Source organism: Petromyzon marinus, chromosome 10 (genome assembly GCF_048934315.1).
Source record: "Petromyzon marinus isolate PM22_M1 ecotype Great Lakes invasive population chromosome 10, UKy_Petmar_22M1.pri1.0, whole genome shotgun sequence".
Taxonomy (NCBI): Eukaryota; Metazoa; Chordata; class Hyperoartia; order Petromyzontiformes; family Petromyzontidae; genus Petromyzon; species Petromyzon marinus.
The window spans coordinates 15,676,416-15,693,983 of NC_133676.1; the positions used below are offsets into that span (position 1 = coordinate 15,676,416).

Below are 17,568 nucleotides of genomic sequence, written 5' to 3' on the forward strand. Positions count from 1 at the left end.
TGTCTTTTCTGTATCTTTGGTAGTAATGCAAAGCGTTGGCGCAGTAGTTAACAAGATTGCGTTACAAAGCCGGTGACCCGAGTTGGATTCCTGGCCACGGTTAAAGTCAGTGGCGAGTTTTCTCTGGACCTGTTTTGACGTTCTGATGAACTCGGCCTCACATGAGTACCGAGTGAGATGTGTAAACAGCAAATTGAGAGAGAAGGTAGCCAGCAAGGATATTAACCACACAGCTCCCGTGTGCATAGTTCTTGCTTTAGTATGTGATGCTCACATAGGCAATAATTCGGGATCTTTGTGCAGTGATTTGTGCACTGCACTATGGCACTGGGAACCCAGTCTCGATTCCTCGCCATGCAAATCAAGTCGCACCTGATGTGTCTTGTTGGCATGCAATGATGCATCAAATCACATAGTTAAGCATCGATTAATTATTTGTATTCACATTTCTGTGTAAGGAATATTGTGTATGCATGTGGCTATGTGGTTGGCAGCAGAGGGCGGTGCAGGAAAAGCCATTGTTGTACCATACTTACATGTTCTAACGTCTATGCCCCCTGTGTTCACCAACCCACACTGACCAACTTGGTGAAGTACGGTCAAATAATTCCCATGACCCGGCAATGAGCAGGCCCACAACTAGTCACAAGGGCTGCACGTGCAAATGTGATTCTGCAATTGGTACACGTGACTCCCGCTCGGGGCAATGTATTGACTGCAATGTATTGACTGCAATGTATTGACTGCAATGTAAAGAGGGAGGCTCGAATCAAATCATGACCCAGAACTTGTGACGTTCCATCAAATGGGGAGGGAGCGGTGAACGTTTACTCACCTTGCCCAGTGTCTCCCCTAAATCCACTCAGCCTTAAATGGGTACGTCGCCTTCTATGGCGCATGGATTAATCAAGCTCTTGGAGAGACAAAGGCGGTTCGGGCAAGCACCTGGCCCACATGGCATCTCGACAATGCCGGATTAAGCTCGTGCGGGACCTGTAGAATATGTTGTTATAAAGGGGCCCTAAATAAAAAAAACATAAATATAAAACAAACTAATTTTTAACTTGCATAGTAAAGTCATTGTATTTTAAATTTGCTATACAGCCAGATAATACGACAAATCGCTAACCTTAAACACCCAGTCGTTCATAAAAGTTGAAGGCAGTATAGTACTATGGTAACAGAGCAAGTGTAGAATCACTGAACCGGAATTGATAGCTTGAAAGCATTTAGCGCGAGGCCCTTTAAAGTGCGGGGCCCATAGCCACGACATATGTAGCTGCTTTTGCTACTAGGATAATCCCGGCACTGCATCTCGGGCATCTCGGTTCGCATTGCCAAGCCTTCGCAGGCGAGCGTCTGCACCACCAACGCCCGTGGTCCTGTAGGAATGCGTGAGCATTAGCAGCACTTTCCCCTCGTCCGCGGAAGCCCCATCGGAGGGAGGGGTGTTGGGGGGGGGGACCTTCATCTTTTTTTGCTGCGGAGACTCCGACCCACCGTGCGGTCGGTGCAGATGGGCGAGAAGGCGTTGGTGCCACAGCTGAAGAGCCTGCTTCCCCTCACCAACAGCACCCGCACGTAGTTGTGGCACTCCTCCTGTCCAAGCCATTCAACCGCACACCGACGCTCACGGGACCGCGCGACGTGTCGGGCAGCTTGGGCTGCGGAGTCGTTTGCGAGTCCGCACGTTGAACTTCGTTCGCGCCGCACGTAGCCAACCGTGCTCATCGGAGGTGCGGGGGGATGGACAACGAACTGAACATAAAAATAGTTCCAGGCTCCATTGGGTTTCAACGCAGCCCCCCCCCCCCCCGCCCCCCCCCCCCCATCATCAGCCGTCACCGACACTGCTGGACGAAGGCATCCTCGTCTCTCGCAATCCTGCATTGTAACAATCCACCGAGCAGCGGCTGATTCCACTGCTCCATCTCCGCGGTGGATGGCCTCCCTCTCAGGTCACGTTCCATTCCATGCATGCCGTTCCAGCATTATTCTTGACCATCAAACATCGTCCTTCACAGCAACATGCCCAACCCTTACTTTTTGACAGTTTGAATGATGTCGTTAACCTGCGTATGTTCTCTAACCCATGTGATCCTCTTTCATCGCCTTGAGACATTAGTGAAAGGTGCCTAACAAATAAATATCGATTATCATCATACCTCAGGAATTCGTGAGGGATTTGTTTTTGGCATTGGCTTCATGTAATGAAACGGAGACTCCTATTGAAACTCACATTCACAGAGGAGTTTCACAGCAGTGAACGTGAGGGATGGTCTGCAGAAGCAGACATCACAGGACCATTGCTGAGATCCTTCCAGGTAATCTATCATCCACACTAAAGGGCAAGCACTTTTCCACCTGAATTTCTAGAGCGTGATTGTCATCACTAATTGTCAGATATGGAATTTAGCCAAATTAAGAACAAATACAAATGTCATAAGTTTGTGTTTGTTGTGTATGCTGTCAATGCTGGCTGGGTAAAGATCACCGTCTCATTTCACGTGAGAACCCGGTTTTAATCACAGGTGGCTGCCAGGATTAAAATCTGGATTCAACTTTGTGAAAGCGAATAGAGGTTGCTTTATGAAAACAGTGGATGCTACTTTGACTTTTTTATGTTTACAAACAATAACATTATTTTAACCATAAAAGCCTCACGAATTCTCCAATTGATTTCCAGAAGGAATGGCCCTGCATAACTGCCAATTCGTTTTCAATAAGTGCTGGTTATGAGAAACTACTTTCGGAATTTGTAACCAATGTCAGAAGTCTCAAAAAATCCACCAACGTTTGCTTCCAACCAGGGGCGGAGCAAGGGGGGGTGACAGGGGTGACATTCTGCGTATAAGTGTACGACACTCGGTCTGGTGGACTCCGTGCAACTGCATTGTCAGAGTGTGTCGCCAACCGATGGCGTCTAGTTCAACAGCCTGACTCTCTAATAATTCTTGAAATAAAAATTTGTTGAATGTCACCCCTGCCTGAAATCATTGCTCCGCCCCTGCTTCCACCGTGCTGGATGATGGGCATGCACCAAAATGCCGTGCTCAAATAATGCACGGCACATACATTTCCTCCCAGTAAATAAAAAAATCCAAAATCGAAAACACACTTCCTGATCAATTTGAATAGCCAAAATGCGTGCTTATATAAAGCGCATCCCTTCGCAGCGCCTTCCTTTCACATTCGCTTCGCGTGGAAATTGGAAGAGAGAAAGAAAAAAAAAACCTGTTCATGTGCAATATCACAAAGCCACGGTGTCTAAATTAGGCTGCGACACTTGCAGGCTGCTGTGATTAATTAGTGTGGCACAGCAGGCTCATATCTGACACATTCACCTCCTGAAAACCCCCCAATCACAGTCCTGCTCCTTGTGCTTAATGAACGTACAGTAAGCTCAACAAAATGCTCTGTGGATGGCATTAGAAATGCCACCTCGAAGATGAGCGTAGGTGATTTAGGGGGGCCAAGTCTCATGTCGATCCTGGTTATGAGGCCTTGTTCAGACAGCTGAGCAAGAACATGTTATTCTGTACAGTGAGTGTAATTGCCTAGATCAAGGTTACAAAAAAAATTTCAACAAAGAGACAAGCAGAGCTATGTGTCCCTGCTCAAATAAGCAATGGGTGGCTTTTTTTTTTGGTGGTCCTGAGACGGTATTCAAAATGCAAAATACCCATGACAAGGCCCAATCTCTCTTCAGGAAGACGACTATTGACTTCCCACAAACTGATATTCACACTACCGATTACAGAAAGATAATTGACTTATTTTGTCCTCAAACCTGGATTTCAAATCATGACTTTCTGATTGTCAGGCCTGATTCACGCAGCATTTTAGATTAACTTTGAGTGAATATCCCGCGCCTTGTGTGACATAAACCACGTTCACGTTTCTACAGCAATGGTTCTGAATGAGTCACGTGGTGTGTCTCGTGTGTTTGTTCTCAAGTTTGGGCCTAGTTTACATCTAAGCTAGGCCCAAACTCTTTATTCAGGCAAAACCAAACACTGTACAAAAACCTTCCTCAAAATCATATAACAACATTTGATCAATAATCTTCACCGTCATCAGCCATGGTCAATCCACTGCTGGATGAAGCCCCACTCCCAAACCGATGCCAATTATAACAACCCTCGCGATGTTTTTCATTAACTTCACTTGCCAAAAAAAATGGTGTTATAAGGCCCCTAACAAATCTTTAAATGACGTCTAATTTTTACGTAAAAACCAACCCAACAAAAGCGAACGGCTCGCCTCGTGCCCTTTAAATTGTTGCCTTGCGTCGCGACACAGCCGTGGAAATGCCATCGTATTCTTCTGGTCATCTCTCGGTCACTTCCCCGCTTGCTAAATGTCGCCAATGACGCGCCGGTTTCGAACTTTAAAGAAAGAGTCGTTGTTGGGCTCCTCCCCCTTGGCATCACCCCGGCCCTGCTTGGCTGCCACTTCGTGTAGCGATTTTTTTTTTGCAAAAGTTTCTCTCTTGGCAGCTTCGCGGAACATTCCACGCCCTGACGTCACTTCTTTGAGGCTGGAGGAGCCCGTTTTGATTTAACGACACGCACCAAGAGGTATTGCGCGAGGCCAGCGGAAGTCAAGTGCTTCTCAACACCACGACGATATTCCTCAAGGTGGGTGGCCTGGATTTCCACAGTGGTCGCTCTGATCGTAGAATTTCCATCGCCGACTCTAAACTAAAATTTAAAAATATATATTTTACCAGGTAAGGCCCACTGATCTACATATATAACTCGTTTTCAGAAGCGACCTGGCCGCAAATGATAGCCCAATGAAGTGGCTTATCATCATCACGTGGAAATTTACTACAGCCAAATAATCTAAACGCGTGTTTCTAAATGTGGAGGGGAAAAAACGGAGGACCCGGGGAAAAATGCACGTGACCACGGGGAGAGACACGTGCAAGCTTCAAATACACAGGCGTCAGGGTTGGGATCGAACCCATGTCCTGTATACCAGGCGAAGTAGTTAACATCTCGCCACCGCAAATCAAGGCTGCCAGCTGTGGTGAGCACAGCCATAATGCTCGTTTGAGCAGAGAGACAATTTGATTCCACTTCATTTTATTCGAGGGGGAAAAAAAAAACTGCAGGCAGTGCAAGAGATCCCCCCTGGTGGGGATTAGGACGATGCTTTTCACGCCAGCCCAGACATCCAGGAAGAAGTGGGAGCGCCAATACGTTCAATAAAGCATGAACGTACGAGGTATTCCTGGAGCTGTGATTGAGAGCTCACCTCAGACTTTCCCTTGCTGAAGCATGAGCTTTTGGTGGTCTCTGTGCAGCTCCACTCAGTGGCCTGGGAAATGGATAAATAGAAGCATTATTATCAAGCCCAGGACCTCGCACACACGCATGCATGCATACACACATAAAAACCCGATTCCATGTATAACCTTGTGAACGGCTGGGGCAAACGCTGTTAGCGAGCACCTATTAAGGCCAGCGTCACACACAAGGGGGGGGGGGGGGGTGTGGTCAAAACTACGCCCAACTGCCTTTGTTTCCAGAGCGTTTACGTTGACACACTACATCAGGTACTCATTTAAGGCTAAGCCAGTCCAGCGGAGACCCAGGACAAGCTGCGATATCACTCGCTGCTGGTGTTAGCTACGACTGAGAATCGAACTTTAGATTTGCAGTGCGGTGCATAACCCATTGTACCATCACTATTAAGAAAGACAAAGATCCCCCGTATAGCCTTACCATACTGTTTGGGCAGAGACACAGAAAGACGCGAATAAACGCAGACGAAAGAAAAATAAAACAGACACCAGTGACGAATAAATCAAACACTGAGAGCTGAGGAGATGAAAGGTATTGACATATATAAAAAATAGACTGAGAAGCACAGACTATAAATAGAAGAGATAAACTCACACAAAGACAAAGATCCCACATATAGCCCGAACAGACTGTAGGGGCAAGTGCTGTTAGCGAGCACCTATGAAGGCCAGCACTGTGGCACACGAGGGGGTGGGTGGCCAGCACCATGCCCGGCCGCATTTGTCTCCCTAGTGGCGATGTTTACACTGCACCAGGTACTCATTTGAGGCTGAGTCGACCTAGGGGAGGCCCACGGCCGGTTCAGATAATCGTCACTGGTGGTGGCCACACATTCACTCACGGCACAGGCCATGCAGGTGCTCACTTTTAAAACGTGCATCTCAAAGTCCAATTCAAACGCTGCATTAAAGCTCAATTTGGCAGAGCAAGACATTAACCACAGCGGTACGAGCAGCAAGGGCCATCAAGTGGTAGTGTCTTCATACTGCCAAATATGTTGCTTGTGAAATGGAAATAGTTTAAAATGTAACTTCAATTACGCAAGACTAAAAGACTCTTCAAATTGCACCAGCATGTGCCATATTTGAGACAGCAATATTGCCAATGCACTGTAATTATAGGGAAAGTCAGATGTAATGGAAAATGTTGGCGTTCGTTAAACGTTACAGAGGCAGGATGTGGAAATATCCGTCTGGATAGTGCGGTGGCAGAATGCGCGACTCGCAATCTGGAGAGTCAGAGTTCAAATCCGGGTAAGGGTTGGACTCATCACATCATCCTTTTAGGAAGTGATAAAATGGGTACCACTCTGCGGGGATATTCAACAAGTGGCTGTCTTACGCCTGGACTGGCCCCTGCCATATGCACGTGGAATTTCCACCACTGGCTCAAAGCCACCGGCAGAAACGAGCACCATCTCACGCTTGTGCGGAGATGCACTTCGACTTGTGGTGATCCGCACACGTCATGTGTTTTTTTTTTTACAGCCACGTTACATATTGTACACGTTAAAATGATCACATTGTCACGAGACAAAATGTACATACGTTGTAAACACAATGTACTGTCAACGATCTCGTTGGATTCAGCTAAACGGGCAGAGACTAGATAGCATGATGAATGATGGTGATGAAGGTGGAGCGGTACATTTGCGCAATGCACTGTGAAGTATGCACCCTGTTACTCATGTTTCATTCCCAGCCATAGCAAACATCCGCGGTGAGTGATATCTGAACTGGTCCCGAGTTCCCTCCCCCACTAGCCCGCACTGACCGGCGCAGCGAAGTACGGTCAAAACAACCCCCCCGCGCGACTGGAAATTGCGTGCGGAAGCCTTCATCCAACAGTGGGTTCACAATAGGCTGTAACACATTACCAGTTATTCTTTAATAATGACGAAAGCATGCGTACACAGATGGACGGATAGATTTATATTGACAGACATAGACCACAAATAACACAGAAAGGCATCAAGCTAATCGCCAAACTGTTAAACGGTGAAGTACTTTTTACAACAACAACAAAAAAAACCCCCACTGATATTAAATCAAGTTGTTCACTGCCATGGCACCGCACCTGTGGACCACGTGGTCACATAAAGAGAAGGTTAAACGCAACCAGCTGAGCCTTGGGGCCTGGCTGCGTGGATATCGTCGCTCACAAACAACGGAGCCCTTTTAACTCCGGCCAGGATTCGTTGGCGAGTGCGTGGCGTATTGCTTACTGGCATAGCAGCCGCATTAAAGGTGCACCTTCATAGCGGCGTCACGCGACGCAGATATGCTGCGCCACCATCCAAGCCTTTATTTATTTAACACACGGGATTTCTACGGATACGCGGCATTGTGCTGTTCCCATTTTGGTTTAAGGCCAGGCAAATGTGTATTAAAAAAAAAATGTACAAGTGACCTCTGCTGTAATGTGCGAGGCATGTGAGATTTTAAAATGGATTTCGAATAGGGCAATTTTTATTCAATTAAATGGGTTGAAAATGTACTCCAATAAAATGGAGGAAATTGTGAAGCAAATGCAGTTTTAGCCCTGGCAAGGAGCAAGGTTGAATGCATGTACTTCAGCAAAGTGATTTCACAGAATGCCATGTGAAGCCGTTCTTCAGAAGTCAAAAGTCACCGTGCTCAAGTGAGCATACGGGCATCGCTCATCTCCTTTTTGTGGCCTCGAGCGAGCCATGGGCGAAAATGCACATTCCTATGGAATGGGGCAGCCTCTCTCTTGAGTACATCGCACAAACTGGTACGCGATTTTATCTCTCCCAGAGAGAGGATGATGTGCTGAGTTGACACTTGCTGGGATTTCACTCGGCAGCGTTCCGATTGCGAGTCGCGTTCATTCTGCCACAGGGCCCCCACCTAGTTGAGTGACCTCATAAAGTCAGGAAATACACTCGGTGCACTGTTATTGCGGAGTCATTTACTGCTCGTAGCTCATGCCCGTGGACCACTCACAGCAGGTACGGTGACATACTGTTTATTTCGTTGCTCCATACCAAGGGCCTTGCGTGTCGCACGCAACGGCGGTTTTTTTTCGTGCGAGGGTCACATTACAAAGCACCCCCAGCCCCTTAGGACTCCAATAACAAGAGGGAGGGGTGAGGCAAGGGGGGGGGGGGGGGGTCCTAACCCTAACAAGAAGCAGCAAGTGTAGCCCATCTGGCGAAAGAATGCCCTTCGCAGTACACAGGCAAAGATCTCCCGTATAGCCTGTTGGGGCAAGTGCTGTTCGCGAGTAGCAGCTATGCATGTCGGCAAGGCCACACGAGGGGGTGGCGTGGTAGTCACCACCACTCGTGACTATGTTTACACACTGCACCAGGTACTCATTTGAAGCTGAGTCTACCTAGGGGAAGCCCAGAACCGCTTAAGATAATCGTCACTGCTGTTGGCTGTAAGCGAGATTGGAATTAGGGTCACCCGTTACACGACCGCTCCCCAACAAAGACACGCGCAGATATGCCAATGCACGCAGGTGAAAAGTATTCAGACATTCGAAACAAAACGAACACACGTTCAAAAAAAGCCTCGGTTGCATTGTCAGTAATATGCTCATACGCTTATTTGCTTCACGTCATGTAATTATTTTCTGCAAGCCAAAGAAGCGGAAGGTTAAAACGCTCCCGTCTTGCTGTGACCGGGGCAGGTCGCAGTATCTGGGTCGTTTGTCATTGTTAAGGGTTAGGGTGAGGGTTTGTCTCACTCTTAAAGGAGAGGTCAGAGGCCACCGAGATTGCACTATGCTCTGCTAAGGACACAGAACACTTTTCATACGAAGGTCCAGGCTGAGCCAATTCCATCCATTGACATCCAAATTGGAGCATTGTATTAGGGTCTGAAATAGCTTACCCAGCATGGTGTGATGAGTGATTTTAAATCATTCTTACGATGCATATAAATGTGTGCTGTTACGTGCGTTCGTGTGTGTGTGTGTGGAGGGCAGTGGTGCACTGGGGCTGCGGTGGTTAGCACAACGCACCAAAAACCCTGTGACCTGAGTTTGATCCCTGGCTATGCACAACATCAGTTGCATTTGATATCTGAGGCTGTCCTGGGCTACAACTAGGTAAACTCAACCCAATGAATGTGGCGTTGTGTATAAACATCAGCACTGGGGCTGCTGGTTGTGGATCTGACCAAACCTCCGGCGTGTGTAGTGTTGGCATTCATAGGCAGACATTAACACCACTTACTTCTTATAGCCTGCAAGGACATATTGGGAAATATTTGTCTTTTATAAACTGTACAGAAGAGAAAGTTAAAACGTTGGTAAAGTAGTATATACATTATCTATGTTATTCTGTAATAATTTTATATCTAGCCATGTGGCACTCTGATTAATGATCTCGACTCACAATGAAAAGGTTAAAAGGTCAATCAAATGAGTACTATTTTGATTTAAAGCCTTCGTGACTACAGAGATTAATATTCTTGGTTCTTTCGGTAAAGTCACGTAGAAGGGAAACAATAAAATAATAAAAATATAAAACAATAAAATTATCACGACGTTTCGACTGCAACACAAGCAATCATCATCAGGTGTGAAAACCACAGCAAGAAAATTACTGTCATCAGGTGTGAAAACCACAGCAAGAAAATTGCTGTGGTTTTCACACCTGATGATGATTGCTTGTGTTGCAGTCGAAACGTTGTGAGAATTGTATTGTTTTATATTTTTATTATTTTATTGTTTCCCTTCTACGTGACTTTACCGAAAGAACCAAGAATACAAATGAGTACTGTTTTGTGGAAAGTCAGCTGTGGCTGACCTGCATTGGGATTGGCCCTGCTATAGAAATGTGGAACATCCACCACTGGTTCAGGGACACCAATAGAAACGAACACTACCCCACGCTTGTTTCATTAGGGAGATACTTTGACTCGAATTATATAAAGTGGATTCAAGTTCTGTGTTTCAATATTTAACACCACTGCTTGTTATTCTAACAATCTGGGTTGTTATTATTGCCACTACCGTAGATTTACTGAGAAAAGCCTCGCGGAGTCAGAATAATTTCACAAATCTTAACGCCTGTGATATTTTGCCAATTACATCCAGAGTATATAATGTATTAAATGAGTCAGCAAACGTGTTAGCGCTTGTGCTGATGGGTTTTTATCAAGTTAACAAATGAATGCTTATTCGTTTTTTTTGTTACTCTGTATGAAAAGCCAACGTAAAAAAGAAAGACCCTAAACAGTGTTGTGTGATGAACCATGGTTAATAATGGGAGCGAGGCCCTGAATATAGGTTCAGCTGCATAGACTTAGCATTAAATTAATACCTTTGAGGTTTCTGAAACTTTCCCATTTGCATAGACATCACAATGCATCAGTGTCACCATTCACTTTCCTGAATTGAATAAAAAAAACCAGACTTAATCTCCCCGACCGTGCATGAAAGCAAGATCTACGTGCACGTGATGCGTAATGGGTTTCTTTTGGGTGAGGTCGTGCAAGAAATGTGTGTCGTACACCCTCCTCCACCCAACGCAGCCAATTAAGAGACGTGTCGCGTGAATCAAACGTGGCAAAACATGTATGCCTGCTTGAGCAGCAGCAGCAGCAGCAGCACGGATGGTGTCGTCGATGGAGAGGAATCTCACAACGCCATTTAAATGAGTAACCGACGTTTCGCTGGAGGTTGCATCCGGCGTCGTCAGGTGTAACAGGAGCTCAGATCTGACGACCGAAGCCAAAATAAACCATTTAGGAATTACAATCGCGGTCGCGAAAATCCAAGTATACAGGGCGCTTCAAAAAAATGTTAACACTTCGCCGAATTTGCAGCAATACCACGTGACATGTGCTGCTGCCTCCGGGCTCTGGAGACCACCTGGAGAGGATTCCAGGCCACGTGTCGACAACAATGGCGAACAAGTGGGAGAGACTCTTTGACTATGTGAAGCTATTAATATACATTCGTTATCGTGTTACAGTGTATTATCCATTCATTTTACATTAAAAAAACGATAGTCCCATACAAGTGTTAAAAAAATGTAAGCACGCTGTATTTCTTTCTTAGATCTCCTTTTACGAGAGGGATGTATCATTACAATATTTCATGGTATGCTCATGAAATAAGGGCTTCGTTAAAGGAAGGGCTCGGTCAACTGACTGGCTTGCCAGTGACTGACTGGCTTGCCAGTCAGTGCAATGATGGCATTAACTTGCACACACGTTGTGAATGCTCGGTTTAAAGATTGCACCAGCAAAACCGTTTGCAAGGCGCGTGCATGTTAATTCGCAAATGCACGAGCAACTTTAATACCCTGCGTATATTTACGAAATGCTCTGTATGCGAACGCCTCTGTTCTCGAGGATTTGATGTATGGGCGAAATGTGCACATTCTCGCCAGACTTCTCCCCCCTTTCGGTGCAATTTAGCAGAGACGCAGCCGAGAAGCTGACTTTGCATTTTTAGCCCCTGTTTATAGATATATAAAACGGAGTTTTTACATTTCCAGAGAACGATTAGCATGAAACAAACAATAAGCAAAACCGCAATCCCTGTGCATCGGAGGAGCCAATATATCACGAGAGATTAAACTGCACGTGCAATTAGTGATATTAAAATTTTCCAGATGAGTAAAAACCCTCTCAATAATACTATCCCCAAAACAAATCTATAATCCCCGCAACAGTTCAAAGTTCATGAACATGTAAGCATTGTTTTATATTTCTTTCTAAAATAACATGCAATGTTACACGTATATCCTCAGATAATTATTCTACCGACACTGTATATCAATCCAAATGGCTGCTATATTGCATCATAAAGATCCCACGTTTTTGCAGATTGTTTTCTGAGTGATTAAATGGAACAGTGGCCACTGAAATTTGCACAATTCGCGATGCGAAAACAGCATGCCAATGTGGAGAATGTTAAGAAGGAACACAGTGGCAACATCTGTTATGTAATGCGCCACGGCCATGCAACGTGATGCCTCGCATCACAATTAGGGTTATAAACGAGGGTCATCACATTCTCTTACGTCTCTCCCGTGAGCATGTTGCTGTGCGCTGTCGAGTAATTTCGGAACTTTTCCTATTGCCCGTCCTATGTCAGCAAAGTGAAGAAAAATCAGAGCCCACGTATCGATCTTGCAGAGAAGCAATGCTGCCATTCGCAAGCAGCATGGTGCTCGGTTTTTCTCGGGGCATTAAAAGCTCAAGCTTATCCGGGAATCCGATGCTTGCAGTGAGCAACGGGGTGTGCGGGGGGAAAAAACACACGCACGCGTCAAGTTTGTTAAGCTCGATTATGTCCACATAAAAGAATGCTACCCTATTTATGTCGTTCTCTGATCGGGCCAGGCATTTGTGCGGCCGTCAACGGCGTTAGGTGAACCAAAATTAAATGCGCGAATTTGAACGACACCTTGACTCATGGGGACGCAAAAGCAAAAAAAAAAATCTGCCTGGAGAAAACTCGGTAGGGGAAGGGTAAAAACGTTCGCTTCCGCGGCCGAAGCTCCACGGGATAAACTAAAATCAGAAACGTGGGACAAATTACAAGCGTCTTTGCAGGCGTGACCAGGGTGCGATTTGGCGGGAGGGGGGATGGGGGGATGGGGTTATGGGAGGGGGGACCTCCCTGGCTCTGCTTTTTCCATCCCGGGGACTGCACTTTCAGTTGTCATCCCCGAGGCAGCATACAATTATACGCCCCGGAATAAGGATTGTGAGTTGACAATGCCAGGGGTTGGGCACGGTTAGTGCTTGAACGGGAGACTTCTTGGGAACAACAGTTGCTACTGAAGGGGTTGGGGCTGGCTGGCTGGCTGCGAGGTGGCTAGGGAGATGAAAGTACAGCAAGGGAGGGATTCTTGAATCCCTCAATGCAGACGTCTGAGTGTCACCCACTCCAATGCGCAGTTCTTCTCCAGCAACGGTTTGCTCCGACAACAAGTCAAACTCTCTTCAATGTAAGTGGTGAAACATCCCAACGGAGCAGGAAACATACTGACAAGTTGTCGTGCGACTCAGTGAAATGCAATAATTATAGTATTATTGAAAAGTGCATATCGCAAATAAACGTAAAATCAACTTTTATGTGGTCAATTAAACATTGACATTATTTGTCAATCTATAATTGTTTGAAGGCCACCTCACGTTGCTGCTCATGGGGGATAGTTCACCGTGCAAGTCAATGCCATTCATTTGGTGAAAGGTTTTTTTTCCTATTTTATCCCCCATCCCCCCGCTAGACATTTGACAAATCGCACCACATGGCATGACTGCGCCGGGGGTTGAGATTGTAAAAAAAAAGAAAAGAGCATAGCCGCGTCTTTCCCATCGAGGCAGCGGGAGGTGGGAGCGTGCTCACAAGCACCCCCGACGAAAACCGTGGTTTATTTTAATCCAGACTGCAAACACACACTCAGGCCACGGTCATTCAAAGGCGCGGTGCTTCCTTAGCGAATTTAAAATTGAGTAAAAATGGCCAAAACGCATGCGTGTGCTGTAATTCCCACATCGCAGCGAGGGGAAATCATCCACGATTTCAACATTACTTCCACCCTAGCCACACAACTTGTATGCTGAGGTGGCACAAACAGAAACGCTCCCATAACGTAGTTTTTAAAAAATATATATATATCATACAGAAAGAAATAAAGACAAAAAATGGCATCGCTAAAACAACTGCGTTATGTTCCTCTTGCATGCACAGTCCACAGGTGAGCAGTCAAATAAACCAATAGAACATGAAAGAGAATCTTAGGGGAGACGTAATTAGGATTTATTGTACAACTGTTGTTCTTTTTTTACCTTTTGCTTATAAATGGCAACACCGTTGGCTGTGCGTGAGCAGCTCTGCAATGTGAGACTGTGAGCTCGCCACCACTGGCTCAGAGCTGTGAGCAGGAGAATCGCTACCAATGAGATCTTCTCTCATAACTGCTCTAGAGGAGTTGTACACCCCGAGCTGCCACTGCTATTCATTGGCGTAAAATAAAATAAAATGTTTTTGCTCCGGATGACGCGGCAAAGTATTATCTGTATACTCTTTGGTTATATTCGGTAAAGTCACGTAGGTAAAATATAAAACAACAAAAATCACAACGTTTCGGCCACAACACAAGTGGCCTTCATCAGGTGAAGGGACCAGACTGTCTCGAGGACAGCGCTGGAGTGAACACAGCCAAGCTCAGACCGCGACCTTTAAGCTTGTGTGAGACGAATTAAGGTGCCTTGACAAAGGAATTAGCATAAAAATTAGCATTCAATTGGCGGACTTAGCATGGTGAACGGTGTAGAGGGGGTGAACATGTGCAGGCCGGCGAGGGGGGGAGGGGGAGTTTACATATTGATGGTGTGAAAAGGGAATTTAAGCAGCTGCGAAAGTTTAGGATACCACTACTTGGAAAAAATATACTGTACCATTGAAAATTAGTTTAATGTTTGGTTCGATTTAGAACATCTTTCCAATGGTTGCTTAATTTGAAACCATCTTCTCGGTTGAAATTGTGTCTGTGTTTGTAAATTTGAATGGCCTCGTGAACAAATCTCTGATAAACACCCGTGAGTTTGCAAAGAACCTTGGTATCGGAGAAAATTATATCGTGATCACTCACAGCGTTGGAACAGTGCTCAGCTACGGCAGAAAAATTCGTTCTGCCGTGTTTCAAATCTGATTTGTGCTCGCGAATTCGGTCAGAGACATGTCGTTTCGTCTCCCCGATAAAGCAGTCACCACAGGTGCAGATCAATCTGTAAACTCCGGGGTACTATAAGTCAGGAATAACATCCTTCACAGAAGGGATCAGGTCACGGATTTTGTGTACTGTATTGAACCGGACCAGGATCTTGTGTTTGTTTAGAATTTTGGAGATCTTTTTAGTAACGCCTGCTATATATGGCAGTGTGATGGTTTTGATCGGAGTATCAAGTGGTTGTTTCTGTATGGAGGGAGAAACAGCTTGGCGGATGGTACGGTCAGAGTATCCATTCCTTTTGAGGGCCAGATGCACATGTTTTAATTCACTGGTCAAGTGGTGTTGGTCCGAAATGCAATGAGCCCTGTGGTATAACGTTTTGATGAGATAATTATTTTGCATCGGGTGGTGGTGGGAATCAGGTTTCAAGTAGGATGTTATTCCTGACTTACAGTACCCCGGAGTTTACAGATTGATCTGCACCTGTGGTGACTGCTATATCGGGGAGACGAAACGACATGTCTCTGACCGAATTCGCGAGCACAAATCAGATTTGAAACACGGCAGAACGAATTCTTCTGCCGTAGCTGATCATTGTTTGTTGTGGTTGCACCCGATTCAAGAGCCGAATGGCTCACAGGGCTATACCAAAATAAAGAAACTGAAACTGAAACACTCATTACACACAAAGTGCCCGTCACGAATGAACCACGATACCTCGCTGATCTCGTACAAGGAGCATAAAACATCATCACGCGAACTTTGGTCACAGCATCGCGCGCTTTCAGATGCGCCTCTTCTGCGGCCGTCTGGAACGCTCTTCCTTCCGATAGTAGGAAGCCACTGGCGCTATGCAATTTTAAATCTAGATTTGAAAACTAATTTCTTTAGAACTACTTTTTGTGTTTAGGTTGTTGCCCTTCCCCCGCACCTCCGATTAGCACGGTTGGCTACGTGCGCTAAGAAAGAAGTTCAACGTACATACATACGTGAGCAAGCAATTGCAGGGCTCCACCTTTACCGTTTATCGAATGGTATTCGTGTATTCTGTCTATTTATTGGTACTCGCCGGAACAAATTGGATATTTATTTTAGAGGGCTTCGATTATTTGTACTTTTTTTATTTGATCCCCCTTGTTTCGTGATTTTTATTTCTATCCAATAGCCACAATTTTCGTTTCAAAATAGTTATTTGAAACATATATATTCAGTGACTACAAGCCCTGCAGTGGGTTGTTTCAACGGCGCATTTTCATTACAAAGTTTGTTTAGCCTTGAAATCGTGGGAGAGTTTGGTTTACTGAAAACTAACGCGTTGTTTTTACTCAGCGGGATAGTTGCTCCACCTCAGAGCTTTATGATAATGCATCAGTTGTGAGCCATCAGAATACTGATGCGATGGAGTTGCCTGCATCGCCTGATTTAAGATAAAAAATATATATGCAGACCATTTTTTATTTCATTACTAACACACAAATAATTATCTTGGAGAATGTTTTTGTCAATAAAGTGGATGCTTTATGGCAAATTTGAATCATAATCGTCCTGCATTAATCCGACACCAACAATGCCACGTCTTAATGATCGCTGTGGGCCACTTTTGAGCGCCCCACGTGTTCCGTATAAATAAGGCTTCTAATTTGCTCGGCACTGACGATAAAACAACAATTATCACGTCACGCCTCCAATCCACGGCAGTCCGCTGTTACTGCCACAAGATTGTGAGACAGATAAAAAATTGTAATCAACTACTTTTTGTGTGTGTGTGTGGTCCATCATTACCCAGGCCTCTTTAAAATTGGAGATCCCACCCCCGCATCCAGCCACCTGAAAGCAGGAAACCCCTTACAAGCCACACCCAGTATGATGCAACTAACGTAGCCAATGACATCACCAAGCGCTGCTCCATCACCTCCCGTCCAGCGGCATACATGGGAATAGAAGTGAGACCTTTTTTATCTAGCAAATATTGTCATGTTATCCGACAGGCTGAGTAATCGACCCGATAATCGGAAGCGTAATCAGTGAGTTCAGTTGTCAGATAGCACAACTATAGAATTAACGAACGTAAGTGGGAGCCTTCACATTGACTGTTGAGGAAAGTAAGCATTGGCAGGGTATATCGCGAGAGGGATTATATAATGGAAGAGGGATGAGACTGGCGATGGCATGGCAACCAAAGGAGGACACGCTCTCGGGAGGACAACTATGAGATCAAAGATAGAGCGATTAGATCAGCTAATATTTCAGGAGCGATATGGATTGTGGAATACCTGGATCGTGTGGAAATACCACATTTATATGGCCTGGGCCAGAATCTTCATGGAACGGCCACTGTTGATTCGTCACAAAGTGGTATTATTTACATCTTAGCAGGGATAATGGGCTGTGTTGACTCCCAAATGAGATTTTACCGTGCAGTCTCCCAAATGCGAGTCGAGAGCTCTGCTAGTGCCACTTGGCCAGAAAAAAACGAAAAGAAAAAAATCTAGTATTATTATTACTTGTAACGATATGGTATTTTGAATCTCCAAATAAATGCATAAATAATAATTTATGTTGCTAAACTGAACGTATTAGATATAT

The 17,568-nt window shown here is 45.3% G+C and overlaps 1 protein-coding gene across 2 annotated transcripts in view; it reads right to left on the reverse strand.

The window, feature by feature from the left end:
• LOC116940836 (semaphorin-5A-like) overlaps positions 1-17,568 on the reverse strand; it is a 157,369-nt gene that overhangs the window by 45,893 nt on the left and 93,908 nt on the right. For both annotated transcript variants that reach the window (XM_032951075.2, XM_032951073.2), the window contains exons 5-6: positions 5,263-5,325; positions 1,501-1,599 (exon numbers count right to left, since the gene is read on the reverse strand). In XM_032951075.2, coding sequence (XP_032806966.1) covers positions 1,501-1,599; positions 5,263-5,325 — 162 coding nt within the window. The remainder of the gene's footprint in view (positions 1-1,500; positions 1,600-5,262; positions 5,326-17,568) is intronic.